At 29.9% G+C, this 18,678-nt stretch overlaps 1 protein-coding gene across 2 annotated transcripts in view; it reads right to left on the minus strand.

The window, feature by feature from the left end:
* LOC136983362 (vascular endothelial growth factor receptor 1-like) overlaps positions 1-18,678 on the minus strand; it is a 140,056-nt gene that overhangs the window by 48,198 nt on the left and 73,180 nt on the right. For both annotated transcript variants that reach the window (XM_067280079.1, XM_067280078.1), the window contains exons 9-12: positions 14,063-14,422; positions 6,723-6,893; positions 5,130-5,285; positions 785-915 (exon numbers count right to left, since the gene is read on the minus strand). In XM_067280079.1, coding sequence (XP_067136180.1) covers positions 785-915; positions 5,130-5,285; positions 6,723-6,893; positions 14,063-14,422 — 818 coding nt within the window. The remainder of the gene's footprint in view (positions 1-784; positions 916-5,129; positions 5,286-6,722; positions 6,894-14,062; positions 14,423-18,678) is intronic.

Here is an 18,678-nt window from a genome sequence, read left to right on the forward strand (position 1 = left end):
TGGCAGGCATTAATTCAAGACAGCGATTTGAAACAATTGGGGCCAAATGAATAAAAAAGACCCTTACGGGGAAGTCGCATCGAAAAAGTTACAATCGGATTGCGTTTAGATGATTACATCACGAAGATAAGCACGTGATCATCTTACGAAAACTTTGGAATATTGGATAGCACGTGGTTTCGTTAGATTCGGAATTTTTGACGATTCGAATTTTTATTCGTTAAGAGGATATTATTCGATTTAACGGTCGAAAAAGAAAATTTTGCTTGAAGAAGGACCTAGTGAGGGGCCGAAAATGTTCGTGTACGAACTTTGGCTGCACCGGTTACAAGGTTTACAGGAGATTTGAATAGTAAAAAATTTTATATTTACAATTCTATTACTTATTTTCAAGTTGTTTTTCTTCTTTAAATATAATGAAAAAATATATGGATAATTAATTAAAAAGATTTATTAATAATTAAAATACAAAAATTAAAATTAATAGCAATGTAGATGTCTTCATAAAGTAGATGCTAAGGATAATTTATTCACAAACTAAACTAAAGTAAAATTTGAATTGTTATCGGTCATCAATGACATACTTTATTATAATTATCAGCTAATAGCACTATTTTATTAAATATTATGTTTCTATAAAAAATAAAATTTGTCCCTATCTTATTTAAAAAATCTAAAATGTACAGTATTAAGATTAAGAGATGATCTATATTTGATAAAATATGGAATGTTTCCATATATAAATTTGTTATAATTAATTAAAATTATTTTAAAAAATGCATACCTTCATCCAAAGTAGCAAGATGATACAAATTATAAAAAATGCAATAAACATGATTACTACAACAATTATAATAATAGTAGAAGAGTTTGATGATGATGCTGTTGAATCTTTTTTTGGAATATTAGTTTCAGCTAGAAAATATTGATTAATATTAAAATTTTATCTTTTTAAATACACTTATATAAAATACTATATTTGTATTGTTTCAGTTAGAAGAGAAATATATATACACACATATATATATATATATATATATATATATATATCGTATTTTACGGACTATAAGACGCGCCTTAATTTTTAATCAATTTTTAAAAAAAAAATACCTATAAGACGCTACGGACTATATATTATATAAATATATATATATATAGTTTGTGGAAAAAATATATATATACATGTATATATTTTTCCACAAACTTCATTTCAACACCACAAACAACAGGATATAAGTAAATTAACCACAAAAAAAACCAAAAAAAAAAAAGAGATTTAAAAATTATTAACATTTTTCTGCTGGTTTTTTTTAATTTTTTGTGCTTAATCATACAGTTGTTATATATATATATATATATATATATATACATATAACAATTGTATGATTGTTGGATTAAACAAAAAATTTAATGCTGAATTCAATGATAAGGAACTAGAATAATTTTTTAGAAAAAGATTGTAAATAAGACATTAATGCTAATTTTATTTTTGAAGTTATATTCTGTTATAAGCAATGTTTTGTTCAAAGCTGGAACTTATCCTAACATTAATAAATGTCACACATTCCTTACAACTTCCAGCAATACTTTATTAGTAATAAATGTTTTTGGTTTATGATGTGAGATCTGGATATTAATTGTTCAATTAACTCTAATGTGGGAGAAAAGTTTTTCCCGATTTACAGTATTTCTGTCTCCCATAGGTCCAATAAATAAAGGACAAAGTCAAACCATCAACAATTGTTCAAAATCGTCAACACTGTCCAGTTGTTGATATGTGGGAACTTGATGGCTTAAACAATTCCATGACAAAATGACAACAACAAGTCTAATTCCTACTGCCCTAGCCAGTCCAGCGTTGTCTAATGATGACACATTTGAAGTGTCATCACTAGTCAACATACGGTCATGAGACTGAATTCCCATACCTGATGGGGTTATAATGGCTGCATACTTGGTCTTTGGGGTGAACATAGTTTGAGGGAAGGACATAGTTCAACAAAGATGTACAACAACCATAGTAGTACCACCATAGTAGCAGGTGGCTCCCTTGATTCCTGTCCAGCCATACTCCAAGCAAACATTCTCATAGCAGCCATAGATCAAGACCTGTTTGCCATTCTCCAAGCCAACTTATCTACATTGAAGACTCCTTACTTGATGCCAACTTCACATCGACTAGACCTGAAGACAGTGACTCATCAGCATTATTCGACTAAGGTAGATTCATGTAAACTCTCTCTCAGTCAACTTAAATATTAAGTTAGAGTTAGTATAGTCCATAAAGTTGAATCCAATAGGTATCAGATTGTTAAATGTGCTTATGCCTGCATGTAACTGTGGTGTAGCAGGTTATTTTATATTATATGCTTTTCTTTTAGTTTATTAAATTTATTAGTTAAACTGGCATTGATTTCAATTATTTGAACTGGCCACCCTATCAACTTTTCCTGTGGCTCTCTCCACTCGAGATAAAGCCCTCCAATAGATCAGAAGATCTTGACAATCTTCCTGTCAAACAAAACTACAGCCATCCAGTGACAATTAAGCAGTCTTCACCAGACTGACGTCAGAAAAGGATTTAAAGCTTTACTCTCTAACCCCCAGCTTCTCACAATATACCTGCTTCAGGTTCTAAACCTTCAAATTGAATGGCTTACTGAGTATCTCAAAACTGGAGTGTTCCAATCTTTAAAACATTTGTTTCTAATAAAGTATTGCTGGAAGATGTAAGGAAGGTGTGATATTTATTAATATTCTGTTATAAATGATTATAGTTATGCAATACTAAAAGCACAAATCATTCTAATGACTTCTGGTATAAACAGAAGACAAAGTGCTTTGGGAATGTTAGAAAATCTTGTTATATAATTAAACACATTATTATTTTCATTATTTTGTTTGCTATAGCTTAAGCATCTTAACTTTTTCATGTATTCGTGCTGAATATTTTAATGGTAAATTTTAATAGTACATGATTTGTTTAAATCCTCTTTTTCCCTGGTAAGTAAAAGCATGCATTCTAATTTTACATTTTTTCTTAAACCACTATGCAATAAAAAAAATTTTGGGCCCATGTGCCAAAGGCTCAGGATGGTGCTAAATACTTTTTCCAAATATTCTGTGCTTAAATGGGGATGTGTCTTATATGCTGTAAAATGTGGTACTCAAATTAATACAAATGATTAAAAATGCTGATCTTTGTTTAGAATCATATAATATAAATGACAGTATATATTAAATTAAAATAGGTAAGATATAAAATAAAATTACTTCCATTTTTCTTGGTAATAAATAATGAAAACAACTCTAATTTCTTAAAATAGTAACAAAAATCTATTTTATTGGAGCTTGCATACATTGAATAACAGTTTCTCTAGTGCAGAAAAGATGAATATATGAAAGGAGCTTGAGAAGTGAAGTAATTAATGGCAAAGAATCTGAAACTTTACCAAATGCTTGAAAATGGGTCATAGATAAGACAAATTAATTAAGGCATTTTTTTTAACTTTTTTTTTAGTTTTCAGGATTTACACCAGCGTTTCTCAAAGTGGGCAATAACGCCCCCTTGTGGGTACTGGAGGCTTTCAAGGGGGCAATAGAAGGCTCAAAGGAAATTAGGGGCATTAAGGAAATCTAGAGAGATGATGGCAGACAAATTCTATCTATAAAAATCTGACTATAATATATATAAAATGCTGACAATCTATATATTTTTTAATTTTTATTGAAGATCACAACCTGAATATTTCTAACACATTGACTTATATTACAGCATGAATGAACTTATTATAGTAACATTATTGCAAAAATATGCTAAAAATGAAAGTTCAAGAATGGCTACCAAGAATTTTGGCTGCAGAAGCAAATCTCTCAACTGTACCCTGAGTTATGGTCAGTTGTTCAACGATTTCTGATAGCATTCCCATCATCGTATTTGTGTGAACATGGATTCCAAAATTTAGTGCTGTAACAACATTGCTAACTAAAAACAGAAATCGGCTGCAAGTTACTGAACGCAGCGACTTACGGCTGATTTTAAGTGAATTCAATCCTGATATTAACAAACTGGTCGAAATACATCAGATTCATCCTTCACATTAGATGAGTTTTAAATTCAAAGCCTTCTTTTAATGTTAATAAAAATACTTCTAAATATGATTAAGTATGAGTTTTATTTCCTCTCATTGAAACATTCTTTGATCTCAGAAATAGGATATAGATCACACCCTATCTATCCTATCCATATAATAATGCATGTTTAAACATTATATTTGCAACTATTTTTAAGATACGCAACAGATGGTAATGTAAAAAGGCAAGTTAAAAAATATGGGGATACTAGGAATTTTTTTAATCTCAAAGTGGGCAGTGGTCAAAATAAGTTTGAGAACCAGTGATTTACACAAAAAGCTAAGTAGAGTTTTGTAGGAAGGTGAATTATGTGATTGGTATATATGCCTACAATTTTGATGTAGGCATTATCATTTTTTTAGTGATGTGAAAATGCAGTTTTTTCAGGGAGCATAGCAAATGTTGCACATATAAGAGAATGAAAGTGTACTTTTCATAGTAGGGGTAGAGTATTAACAGTCTTACATTGTATAACATCCAGATGTTATGTAACTTAATGAGAACTGATAAGTGGCATTTGAAGAAATTGCCTTATAGTCATCTTTCCAAGAAGTTATATGTCAGAGTTATGTCAACAGTACCTACGTTAGCATCTAAGATGGTAGCACCAAGCATACAGCAACAAATTATAGTTGCAGCATGGGCAATTGCTTACAAAAATTACTAGAAGGCTGTGAGACTGGCAAAATGTGATTTCAATATCACTATCAACACTTAGCTTACAAATGTCACTATTCTGTTTCCAGTAAATCAAATAACATTAACACACCATAAGATGAAATGTGTAGTCACCTTTCTGACTCACCCTGTATGATCTTAGACTAAGAAAAAATGCTTACAGATATTTAGATGTGATTCATAACTAATTAAAATAGTCTTTATATAACAATAAAGTGTTCTAACCTAATTAAAATAGTAGTGTTACAAATATTTAGAGAAAATTATTTTATTTCTTTAAATATTAATAATAGCAAAATGTTCCTAATATATCTTACCTTTTAAATATACCGCTGTAAATTTCTCAGTGAAATTATTAAACTGTTTATTTTTTACACTACAAACATATAATCCACTACGAACATTCTCGACAGGAAGTTTTATAACAGATGAATTAGAATAACTAGAAACTATTTCATCTTTTCTTTCAGTATCTGTTAAACAAAAAATTTTTATAAAAATTTATAATTATATTTAATTATAGTTTGTAATTTTAAGGACTACTTAAGATATTAACTTATTACTATACTTTAAATTAAAACAGTTTTTTATTCAAATGCTAATATAAAGTTTTTATTCATTTTGACAAAATAAATGTATTATGTTGTAACTGGAAAAATTGTTAATTACTTATTGTGACATCATCATAATGCTGGGATGCAATTTTTAGTCATATTTTTATTTAAAATATGATATAACTTCTGGTTCAGACTGGAAGTTCGTATACAGTTGATTTGGACCTCTAGCTCTCTATATCTGGTGTTGATTTTCATTTGACTCCATTCTCAAGATTAAGGAAGGAGAGACAGACTGTCAGGTGACAGTGGGAATCTATAGGTCTGCAATTTGTAAATTGCAGCCCAATAACTTATTAACTATATTTATAATTAACAATAAAAAGAAGAATAATAGTTTTGACAATTTAAACCAATGTTCATATAAATCAAATTAATATTGCCGATTTTTTTAAAAAACAAATGATCAAAATTATTAACAAATTATTATTAACAAAAGCATTTTAAATTACAGCTGACCCTTGATAACCTGATGCTTTTGTAATCCGACATGCTTAGTAGTCCGCCACACCTCCCGTCAAGGTCACCGTAGTCCCCATCCCGTTACATGTCTGCTTGCACAGAAGGATGTCGCGACATAAATCTCCCTACCCAATTCTTACATGATGACACACATTTCTTGTTTTTCGTGAACAGTTCTGTACGTACTGTATTATTTATGCCTATACATACTGTATGTACATTTATTGGCTTCCATATTTCTTTTAATAAGCATGTTTTAGTTAACTGAAATGGGTGTTTCATTTCCATATTAATCTAGGCAGTATTTTACTCATAAAATATAGGAATATTGTAGGCTACTGCTAGCAAAACAATGCGAAATATGCAATCACTTTTGGTAATCCGACACCCCTTTGGTCCCATATCTGTTGGATTATCAAGGGTCAGCTGTACTCTCTTATATTTTTAGGAAACAAAATTTTTATTGCATTTAAACTAATCTTTACTTATCAAACCGTTGCTTTTTTAAATTTTAACTTAATTATCATAAAAATCTATTTTATCTAAAATTAGAATTTGACAATACATATATGGGTCAAATGACCCAGATATGCATTGTCAAAATTACCATAGTGTATCAAAGAGTTAAAAAGTAATTATTCAACACAGAAAATGAGAAAAAACACGTCAAGCACATATAAGAATGATAAATTATTATTCTCTTAGAAATCAAGAATAAACAAAAATTAATGAATAATATATTTTTAAATGTACAGTTCAAAAATAAAATTAATTACAATATTCAAAAAAATTTTAAATTTTTTCAATATCTACAATTAATAAGTATTTACTTACATAAATCTTCACCTATTGGAAGAAAATCATATGAAGGCACTTCAATATGACTCCAAGATACATTTGAATATAAGAAAGTTGAGAAATTACATTTTACATAAATATTCTCTATGTTTTTATCCTTACTTAATTCCCGATTATCAGAAGATACTTGAATTCCATTTGTAACATCTAAAAACAAAAAACACATATTTTTTATTTAATTACAATAAAGGTAATTATTTTTGGAACTGATCACAGAAATAAATTTGTACTACAGTAACTAAGATTCTTAGTTTTAAAATCGTCATATTTTATTTTACAAAACTGAAAAATTGCATAAAGTCTAAAATCAATGGGATGTGAAGATAGAAAGAATGTCAAGAATATGGTCCACACTACCAAAGTTTTTTTGGATACTCTTTGTATACATACATACTACATATATCCATATAAAGAGTATCCAGACAAAAAGAATGGTGGCAATCAAATTTAATTTGAGACATCCAGAGAAGCTGCCAATAACACATAGTGCAGTGAGGAAACTGCTTCAGAAATTTTGGGAAACAGGATAGGTCTACAAGTCCCTTTTCGTTCATTCTTCTAGGTGACAAAAGAGAGTTATCTCAACCCAGTCTTCTTTGCTCTGTGGCTGTACGCCATATTTTTATTGTATATTTTGTATACAGTTGTCCCTTGATAGTCCAACGTTTTGTAATCCGACATGCTCAGTAGTCCTACGCACCTCCTGTCAAGGTCGCCATAGTCCCCCGTCTTCAAAGTGTGAGCACAGTATGTACATATTTACATATGTACATAATTAATCTATCTATGTTGTAGCATTTAGTTATAATGTTTATAAATTATTGTACGTACTGTATTATTTATGCCTATACATACTGTATGTACTGTACATTTATTGGCTTCCATATTTCTTTTAATAAACATGTTTTAGTTAACTGAAATGGGTATTTCATTTCCATATTCACCTATGCAGCATTTTACTCACAACATGTAGGAATATTATAGGTTACTGCTAGCAAAACAATGCCAAATATATAATCACTTTCGGTAATCCAGATACTTTTGGTAGTCCGACACCCCTTTGGTCCCATACCTGTCAGATTATCAAGGGACAACTGTAGTTTTAAATTTATATTCTATTTCCTTTACTCCTATCTTTCTATCCACCTTTTTTTGTCCTATTATTTCCATATTTCTAAGAAAACCTGAGTAGTGGAGACATGTCGGTTCTGCCCCAAAAATTTAAATTTTTAAAATTATATGTATTTAATCAAAATCAATACTAAAATTCATTGAATTTATACAAAAATTCATTAAATTTAAAATCTTAAAATTTAATGAATTTTAACAAAATCAACAAATGTAAACAAAATCAAATCTCATTAATTTATTTTTTATAAAAAGAAAATATAAAAAAAAGTCAAACAAACTCAATAATACGAGCTTTATATTTATTCCCACAATCTCTCATACCCCTGTATACAAATTTAAAATTACTCATCTCATCTAAATCTTCAATATAAAAAAATTAAATAATTTATTATATTTAATCTCTATATCTTAGAAAAATAAAAAAAATATTTTCAGAAACATGGAAATTGTTTCACATATTCTATATTATTTAATTGGTATATAAACATAAAAATCTATGATTCTGAAAATATTTTTTTTTATTTTTATAATATATTTATATTTTATATATCTATTATATCGATTAAATCATATAGAATGATCAAAATAATTTCACTGTTTCTGAAAATATTTTTTTTATATTTTTCTAAGATATATAGATTTTAGATATAATTATATCAATTAAAACATATAGAATGATCGAATTGATTTCACAAATTCTGAAAATATTTTTTTTTTTTTTTCTAAGATATATAGATTTTATATATAATTATATCAATCAAAACATATAGAATGATCAAAATGATTTCACTGATTCTGAAAATATTTTTTTTTTTATTTTTCTAAGATAAATTCTATTACTAACTAATAATTATGAAAACAAAAAAAAAATATTTTCTAGAAATACAGAAATTGATTCTCTCATTCTATATGATGTAATCAATTAAATATATATAAAATCTAAATATATTATAAAAATAAAAAAAAATATTTTCAAATCTATGGAAATTGATTCTCTCATTCTATACAATTTAATCGATATATAGATATATAAAATCTATATATCTTAGAAAAATAAAAAAAAATATTTTCAGAATCAGTGAAATCGATTCTCTCTTTTTATATGATTTAATCGATTAAATCATATAGAATGAGAGAAACGATTTCCATAAATCTGAAAATATATTTTTTTTATTTTTATAATATATTTAGATTTTATATATATTTAATCGATTAAATCATATAGAATGATCGAATTGATTTCCATAAATCTGAAAATATTTTTTTATTATTTTTATATAATTATGTCAATTAAATCATATAGAATGTGTGATTGAATTTAATCAAAATCAATACTAAAATTCATTGAATTTATACAAAAATTCATTAAATTTAAAATCTTAAAATTTAATTAATTTTAACAAAATCAACAAATGTAAACAAAATTAAATCTCATTATTTTTTTATTTCAAAAAGAAAATATAAAAAAAGTCAAACAAACTTAATAATATGAGCTTTATATTTTTGTATAAATTCAATGAATTTTAGTATTGATTTTGATTAAATTCAATCACACATTCTATATGATTTAATTGATATATATTATAAAAATAAAAAAAAAATATTTTCAGATTTATGGAAATCAATTCGATCATTCTATATGATTTAATCGATTAAATATATATATAAAATCGGGGGCGTGTTCCAGACTGCAGGTGTGTTGGTGACTTTTTTGCAGAGTGCCTGGTTTGACTTCGGAATGGATAGATTGAGTTATATTATAATGTTTCAAGTTATGGCAAATTCTCAAGAAAATTTATTATTTGAGAAATTAATCAAGACATTACTATTAATCGCGGGAATCGAAACAAATCCCGGTCCTTTTCCTCGTTCCCCTCCCCAAACTAATCAAGCAATTATGCAAAAGAGGGGGTGAGGAAGACCTCACAAGGAAAATACTAACGTTGTTGAGGAGGATAATCTACTGGTGGAATTATCGGGAGAGGAATATCTACTAGAGGAAAAGGAGACAGGATCTTTTGGCACTGCAAGAAATTCAACTATTAAAGAACCTTTTTTGAACCGGCAACAAAATCTGACCTACAATGTGGCGATGAGTCTAGATATACATTAAAATCAATTTACGAATTGATTCAGGATAAGTTTTCTCTGTTAAACTTAGAAATCCAATCGATAAAATCTGAAATTAACAAGATGAAAGAAGACAACCTCAATGCTAAAGAAGAGATGAAGATAATTGGCCAAAAAATTCACGATCTGGAAGCAAGGTCAAACTCTACCAACAACTTAAAAGGTATAGTCGAATTTGAATTTGATAGATCATTAAACGAGACCACAAAAAATAACTTAATTATTTTTAATTACCCATTTCAATCTGTGGATGTACTTGATGAAGTTAAATCATTTATCAAAGAAGATCTAGGACTTAACAACGTAGAAATAGTAGGCTTAGAACATCTAAAAAATAATAAAAATAAGCAAATAATAAAAGTCATGAGGGAAACAGTCAAAGCTAGAAATTTAGTACTTAAAAAATTTTGGTTACTAAGACCGAATATCGTGGATGAAACAAAGAAAAGAATAATAGTAACAGCAGACTTATGTCTAAGATCCAGAATCAGAAGAAAACAGATATTATCTAAGGTTAAGTTAGAAAAATTAGCCAACAACAAAATACTAGTTAGAGATGACTACTTTATTAAGGACGATATAATGTATACTTATGATATTAACTCTAAAGAAATAATACAACTAAACCATTTTTTAGAAATAGCCTCAAATTAATTTTAGAAATGATAGAAGATAAAAACAAAGTAAACCTGGTTTCATGTGAGTTTGAACAGGAAATGGATAACATTAAAATTTTGGAGTTGATTTGGTTGTGTCGGATGGATTAGAGAGAGAAATAGGTTTGAGAAAGTCAAACTGTGACACCAAAAATTTATTGATTAACTTCTGGAACATTCAAGATCTTGGGGATAGACTATATAATCCCGCTGTTAGAGAATTTATAAACTCGAATTCAATTATTGGAAGTACAGAAACATGGACGACACACTTGTCTGAAGCAGAAAGTAACTATTTAGAACACGAAAATAGAATAATCATAAGTATAGCCCAGCGGAAAAGTAGGTTTGGTCGGTCTTCTCGTTGAATAAGTTTAAAATGTAATAAACTACTACCTAAATTCTACATTTTTGTGAGTGTTTCAAAGCAAAAGAAATTTCCCAAAATTTAGAAATAAGTATATTATCTAATTTTCCAATGAAAGTGAACTATATGAGATCTTCGATAGAGCGAATAAGAATATTATATTTAAGTTATATAATTACGTGAACCAAAATTCTAAAAGTTGGAACAATTTTAATGTTTAAGTCAATACGATATGTACTAAGTGTATGTACTAAGTGAATGTTCTAACGATCATTCCTAAAGAAAAAATATATAAACTACTAGGGATAGTAACCCAATAATATATATTAAAGGGTGAAATTATATTTGCTATACTGTACACTTTAATTAAGTTACTGTTTAATTTTATAAATCTCTGATACATAGGCAGCTGAAATAGTGCTATTTAAATTTACTCTTTGTTGGACTATTTTGTTAAGCTCCAAACCACGTCCCTTGTAACAGGCGAAAGCCTTCTACGTTAATAAAGGTTGATATGATATATATAAAATCTAAATATATTATAAAAATAAAAAAAAAATATTTTCAGATTTATGGAAATCGTTTCTCTCATTCTATATGATTTAATCGATTAAATCATATAAAAAGAGAGAATCGATTTCACTGATTCTGAAAATATTTTTTTTTATTTTTCTAAGATATATAGATTTTATATATCTATATATCGATTAAATCATATAGGATGAGAGAATCGATTTCCATAAATCTGAAAATATTTTTATTTTTATTTTTATAATATATTTAGATTTTATATATATTTAATTGATTAAATCATATAGAATGAGAGAATCAATTTCTGTATTTCTAGAAAATATTTTTTTTTGTTTTCATAATTATTAGTTAGTAATAGAATTTATCTTAGAAAAATAAAAAAAAATATTTTCAGAAACAGTGAAATTATTTTGATCATTCTATATGATTTAATCGATATATAGATATATAAAATATAAATATATTATAAAAATAAAAAAAAATATTTTCAGAATCAGTGAAATCATTTTGATCATTCTATATGTTTTAATTGATATAATTATATATAAAATCTAAATATATTATAAAAATAAAAAAAAATATTTTCAGAATCATAGATTTTTATGTATATATACCAATTAAATAATATAGAATATGTGAAACAATTTCCATGTTTCTGAAAATATTTTTTTTATTTTTCTAAGATATAGAGATTAAATATAAATTATTTAATTCTTTTATATTGAAGATTTAGATGAGATGAGTAATTTTAAATTTGTATACAGGGGTATGAGAGATTGTGGGAATAAATATAAAGCTCCTATTATTGAGTTTGTTTGACTTTTTTTTATATTTTCTTTTTATAAAAAATAAATTAATGAGATTTGATTTTGTTTACATTTGTTGATTTTGTTAAAATTCATTAAATTTTAAGATTTTAAATTTAATGAATTTTTGTATAAATTCAATGAATTTTAGTATTGATTTTGATTAAATACATATAATTTTAAAAATTTAAATTTTTGGGGCAGAACCGACATGTCTCCATTACTAACCTGACTCAACTCTTTCCCCACCAGGGTGTGGGAAGTGAACAATAGACTATAGCAAGGCTGGAGGGCAAAAACCTGATTTGGAGTGGACATTCTTTGGCCGGACATGGAGAGATAAAGATGTGTACCAGAAGGCTTGGGAGTTTTCGAGATCAACGAGCACTGGTTAGAGGGGCCTTAGAATCAGAGATCCATGGAAAAATTAAGTAACCATACCTGGAGGTAGATCCCTCAGAGAAGTTACAATTCTGGAAAGAAAAGGGAGAAAGGAACATACGAGTAACTTGGAAGTCAGAACGAGAATTCACATTGAGATAATCGCTGAGAAATTGGGTACCCCGTCCTATCAATCCTTCTTACTTCCCCTTCTATCTATCTTCTAATTAGTTTTAAGTTAAATTAAGAATTGCTCACGACCATAGATCAAGTATTAATGTATAGTATCAGGTTAGTGGTTTGTGATGTAATCAATTACGCGGATTACTTCTGTATTGTTAACACAGAGAGAGTCTTGGGAAGTGTACAAAGGGCAGAAATCTGTAAATATTCTGTTTGATGCAAAATTAAAGTTTTATCTTTGGATATCATGCTTCATTGTATTTCTTTTTGCGTTGAACATCTTACAACCCAATACCATCACTCAATCTGTAATGAGGAAAAAATTTCCCATTGATTCCAAACTTTATGAACACCCTGTAAATATCATATGTAGATTATTAATTGTATATAAATTCTTACAATAATTATTTTAAATTACTTAATAATATATTACATTGATTCTTAACTAGGCTGACCATTTTTTCTGCGGTGAAATCTGGGACATTGAACCTGGTAGGAGGGGAGTAGTTTTACAAAGAAAATTAAAAAATTACACTTGATGAAACAAATACAAATACAATAAAAACTTTTTATTTAAACCATAAATAATTTGAACAAGTGATTAGTTTTAAGTTAACACTAATCACATGTTTTCACAATTTTTTGTTACTATAAAACAAAAAATTGCTTTATAATATGTCTATCAAGTAATTTGCAGTGGAATGTTGATACTGTAAAAGCAATGGTTATAATAAAGTGAAATTTCGAGTGCAATAGTTGCAAAGATTTCAAGCAACAAATAGAAAACTGTGATAAACTTCTTAAAAAGGTTCATAATGTTGTAAAATACCCTTAACTACTCTTAAAAATTTTAAGTTGCAATTAGTTTTAACTTAAAACTAATCACTTGTTCAAATTATTTATGCTTTAAATAAAAAGTTTTTATTGTATTTGTATTTGTTTCATCAAGTGTAATTTTTTAATTTTCTTTGTAAAATTACCCTTCCTCCTACCAGGTTCAATGTCCAGGATTTCACTGCAGAAAAAATGATCAGCCTAGTTAAGAATCAATGTAATATATTATGTATTATAAAAAATATAAAAAATAAATATTTCTAATGATTAAGTTAAAAAATAAAAAGTTAAACTCACCTGTCACAATAAACAAAACTGATTTACTATCATAACCTAAATTATTTGATGCTTTACAAAAATATTTTCCAGATTTACTTGCTTTAACAAGAAGAACTAAAGAAACAACAGTTACTCCAACATCATTATATTTTATTTCAGTTATATTTATTTTGTTAGAAACAGAATCTTCTTTTGTTATATCTATTATTTTGCCATCATCATTTGTACAATCTTCCCAGGTATCACATTCTTTCCATAACCATTTCACTGTTGCTTCAGGTAAAACTTCTGCTCTACATGTCAAATTATATATTTCGTTTAGCATATACAAATCATTTAAATCTGTTTTTGAATTAATAATGTCAATAATTGGTTTCCCTGAAATAAATTCATAAATTTTTAGTCTTCTTAAATAAAACTTAAGTATTCTATAATATAAAATTGTGAACCTTATTTATTAAAGTATTTTGAATGTAATTTATATTTTTAATTTAAAAAGCAAAGTAAAATTATTAAATTACATCTCTTAATATAAAGTAAAGTTCCTAAATAGGAGAATTGGAACATCCACCAGTTCTGATACAAAATATTCATATTGTTTTGGATTAGCCATAGGTTTGATTTGTGTCATACTGTATCAAAAAGACATGAACACTTCAAGATTCTAACATAGCTTAAAACCTATTTTGATATAGTTTAATGAGGCATTTATCTATCATACGTAGTCATCTTCTTGTTGTAATGCTGTATTAATAAATTAAGTAGATACTCAAGAATTATTTTAAAAATTATTCTGTAGACATAAATAAAGTGTGTCAAAATGATATGAAGATTAGCATTTGGTTTATTTCCATTCCCATTTTCTTATATTTTATTTATCTATTCACTTCCTGCAATTTATGGCATAATTAAGGTAACCAGATTTTTGAGTCTTCAATATAAGACAGATTTGGAAAGAAAAAACAAGTGTACATCATCACCTATAAGCCATAACAACAACCCATTACAGCAGTGATTTCCAAATTTCCTTAATGCAAAATTTTTTTCCATCTATGAGAAATGATAGATGAATGATATCTATTAATTTTTATTCAAAATTCAATCAAAATATAAGACACATTGTTTTATTTTTGCATTTCAAATTACATGTTATGATCCACATATTTATAAATTGAAAGGTTCAGGTGTAAAAGATGGTAAAGCATCAGAATGAAAGTTTAGAGAAAATGAAAAAAATTAAGAAGTTTTTTGCTTTGTTTACTTTAATTAGAATAAAGTGCATTTTATAGTTAAAAAGTACATATTTAAAGTATACTTTCAGCCTAACTCAAATGGTGCAAGTCTCAAATATTTATTCTAAGAATTCAGTTTTTCTTTTTCTAATATTTTATTACAGATTGATGTATTTCTGAATTATCAACCACTTTTTATTGTTGAAGTTAATTGACACATGTTATTTCATTGTAGTATATCATCCTCTACTTGTTATCATCTTTATTCCCAAGATTTCATCCAGATTCTGCTGTTTGACATCTATTTTACAATCATTTTTACTTATCTCACAAGATTCTGAAATCCCTTTGAAGACAATTGCTTATCTCCCTTCAAGATAACCACCTTGTCCTATCTAACAAAGTTTATCTAATGTAGATGTACAGTACATCACAATATGGTCGGCCAACTGTATTTAGTGGATGCATCCTAAACCTCTTATAGAACATTCATTTACATCTGATTCATCCTAGTTCAGATGGTGCAAGTCTCAAATATTTATTCTATGAATTAATTTTCTCTTTTCATAATATTCTATTACAGGCAAGTTTGTGTTCTAATTCTTATTATTGATGAAGGCAAGGCAAATCATAGCCCTACCAGGTGTTTCCTCAACCCTAATTGGGTCCCTTGATCCCCCCTCCAACATTGCATGTCCCAAGTTGTTCTTTGAACCAAAAACGCATAAGGCAAACTGGCCATTACGTCTGCTTGTAAACAAAAGGTCTCATCCTACTTACTTTTTAGAAAACGCGCTTGCTAAATTCCTTTGCGCAATAGTTCCGGACTCTCCATATGTTACTCCCTCATCTGTAATTGCTAAATCCACCAGTGCATCCAGCATTGGTGCCCTACAGCCAGACACCTATACCTTCTACAAACTAGATGTAATATCTTTATATCCTTCAGTGCCTACCTTCAAGGCTGTAATGCTTGCCAATTCTCTGTTCCTAAAAAAAGGGCTTTAGCATCCAACAGGTTCTTGATATATGTGATGCGCTCACCTTCGTCACCAAGCATAATTATTTCCATTTCAATCAGAAAATCTATTTACAAAAGCAAGGGGTCATATAGGTTCCCCTTTATCCGCTATCCTAGCAGAATTCATTATGAGAGAGATTGAGCACAGAACGTCCAATCCTCCCAGTTGCCATCCACTACCCGCAGATGTATTTGCTTTACGTTGATGATATTCTCATAGCATGGGAAGACACAGATAAGATGTTTCTCACCTTTATGCAGCAACTCTCAAGTATATATCCTTCCATCAATTTTACTTGGGAGAAAGAAAACAATGTTGCAATAACGTTCTTAGATTTGCACATACGTAAATCTCCTGAAGGACCACAATTCTCGGTTCACTACAAATCTAATATAGTGTAGTGTTTTTACTGCTATTAATTTTGCTTCTCGTCACTCCGCGCGATTAAAAACGAATGAGACGAACAGTAACAAAACTACGTTTATTTTCTGCTCGCGTAACAGTTACATGACTCGACGATGTGGCTAACAAAAGGCAACTGGCTGACCAAAAGGTCCCACAGGGTGAGTCCGGTCCCGTTCCAGGAAGTAATAACTCTTACCACCTGGGGTTCGTTACGACTGTTAAGATGTGGAGAGTGACGTTCCCCACAGAGTATCCCCCCAGTGAGGGACGAGCGATAGAACTGATGTCGAACGAATCGCTTAACGTTACATTATGGTGACTAGTCTTTTAGGAAAATGAACATGACGGCCTGATCTCGTGGTAACAGTTTGATCTTTTTTGGAGGTCGTTTCCAGTTTTTTGTTATTCGCTGTTGCAGATGAAGATGGTGTCTGTGATGGTCTTGATTGGACGGGTTTTATACTAGATTTCTGAAGTGGTTCGTCCTGTAAGATATACGCTGGTTTTACTCTGTCAATTGAGACTGTGGATTTGCGACCTTGGATGTCAATTACTAGCGTTTTGTCGTGTTTTTCTAGCACTTTGTATGGGCCTGAGTAAGGTTGACGAAGAGGAGGTCGGTTTGCGTCGAATCTTAAGAAAATATGTGTACACTCTTTTAGTTCTGGATGAATGAAAATTTTCTCTGTGGAATGAGCGGAAGTTGCTAACGGTTTCAGATTGGCCATGTGGGTTTTTAGTTGGCTGACAAAAGATTCGCAAGAAATTCGTGGGGTGTCGGGGCTAATGATGTCAGCTGGTAATTTTAACGGGGTACCATATAACAGTTCAGCTACTGTTGCGCCTATATCGGCTTTAAGTGCTGAACGAATTCCCAGGAGGACTACCGGAAGGGCGTCGGTCCATTTGGAGGATTCGTGTGCCATTAGCGATGCCTTCAGGTGTCTATGTAATCGTTCTATTAAACCGTTTGATCGGGGATGGTATGCTGCCGAATGGATGCGATTGGTGCCGAGAAGTCTGGTCAGTTCTCGGAAGAGGTTCGATTCGAACTGACGTCCTTGATCGGTGGTGATCGTAGTAGGGCATCCGAATCTTGCGATCCAACCTGAGAAAAAGGCTCGGCATACCGTCTCAGCAGATATGTCGGCAATTGGGATGACCTCTGGCCATCTGGTAAAACGGTCGATCACTGTAAGGCAGTAGTGTTTCCCGTCAGCTGGCGGAAGTGGTCCTATCAGATCCATGTGAAGATGGGAAAATCTTGCTTCCGGAAGTGTAAACTTTCCTATCGGTGTCCAGGCGTGGCGGTGAATTTTCGATTTCTGGCAGGGGATGCAATGTCGTGCCCACTGACGGATGTCCTTCCGCATGCCCGGCCAAACATAACGGCTCGAAATTAGCTTAGTGGTTGCTGTTGCTCCTGGATGAGAAAGTCCATGTAGATGGTCGAAAATGGTTCGTCGGAGATTATGCGGCACGAAGGGGCGAGGTGTTCCGGATGATGTGTCACAGTATAGGTCGATTTCGTTAGGTGGAAAGGATTTCGGCTCTAATTTGAGCGACATAGGATCCTTTAACAATTGATGAAGTTCCGAATCTGTAGCTTGCGTTGTGGCTAGCTCTCGGAAGTCTACAGGAGAAGCAGAGGTGATCGAATCTATCTCGATGCGGGAGAGCGCGTCTGCTATCGTGTTAGCTGTGCCCGGAATATGACGTATATCCGTAGAGAATTGGGATATAAAATCGAGATGCCGCATTTGTCGTGGTGAACATTTATCTGGTTTTTGTTTGAAGGCATATATGAGCGGTTTTTGATCCGTGTAGATCGTGAATTCACGGCCTTCTAGCATGTGGCGAAATCGTTTTATTGATGTGTATATTGCCAATAGTTCTCTGTCGTAAGCTGACCAGTTGCGTTGATTTGGTGCCAGTTTCGCTGAGATAAAGGCGATGGGTTCCCATTTCCTGTTGT

The sequence above is a fragment of the Centruroides vittatus genome, unplaced genomic scaffold, assembly GCF_030686945.1.
Source record: "Centruroides vittatus isolate TY-2023 unplaced genomic scaffold, ASM3068694v2 contig_880, whole genome shotgun sequence".
In the NCBI taxonomy this organism is placed as follows: domain Eukaryota; kingdom Metazoa; phylum Arthropoda; class Arachnida; order Scorpiones; family Buthidae; genus Centruroides; species Centruroides vittatus.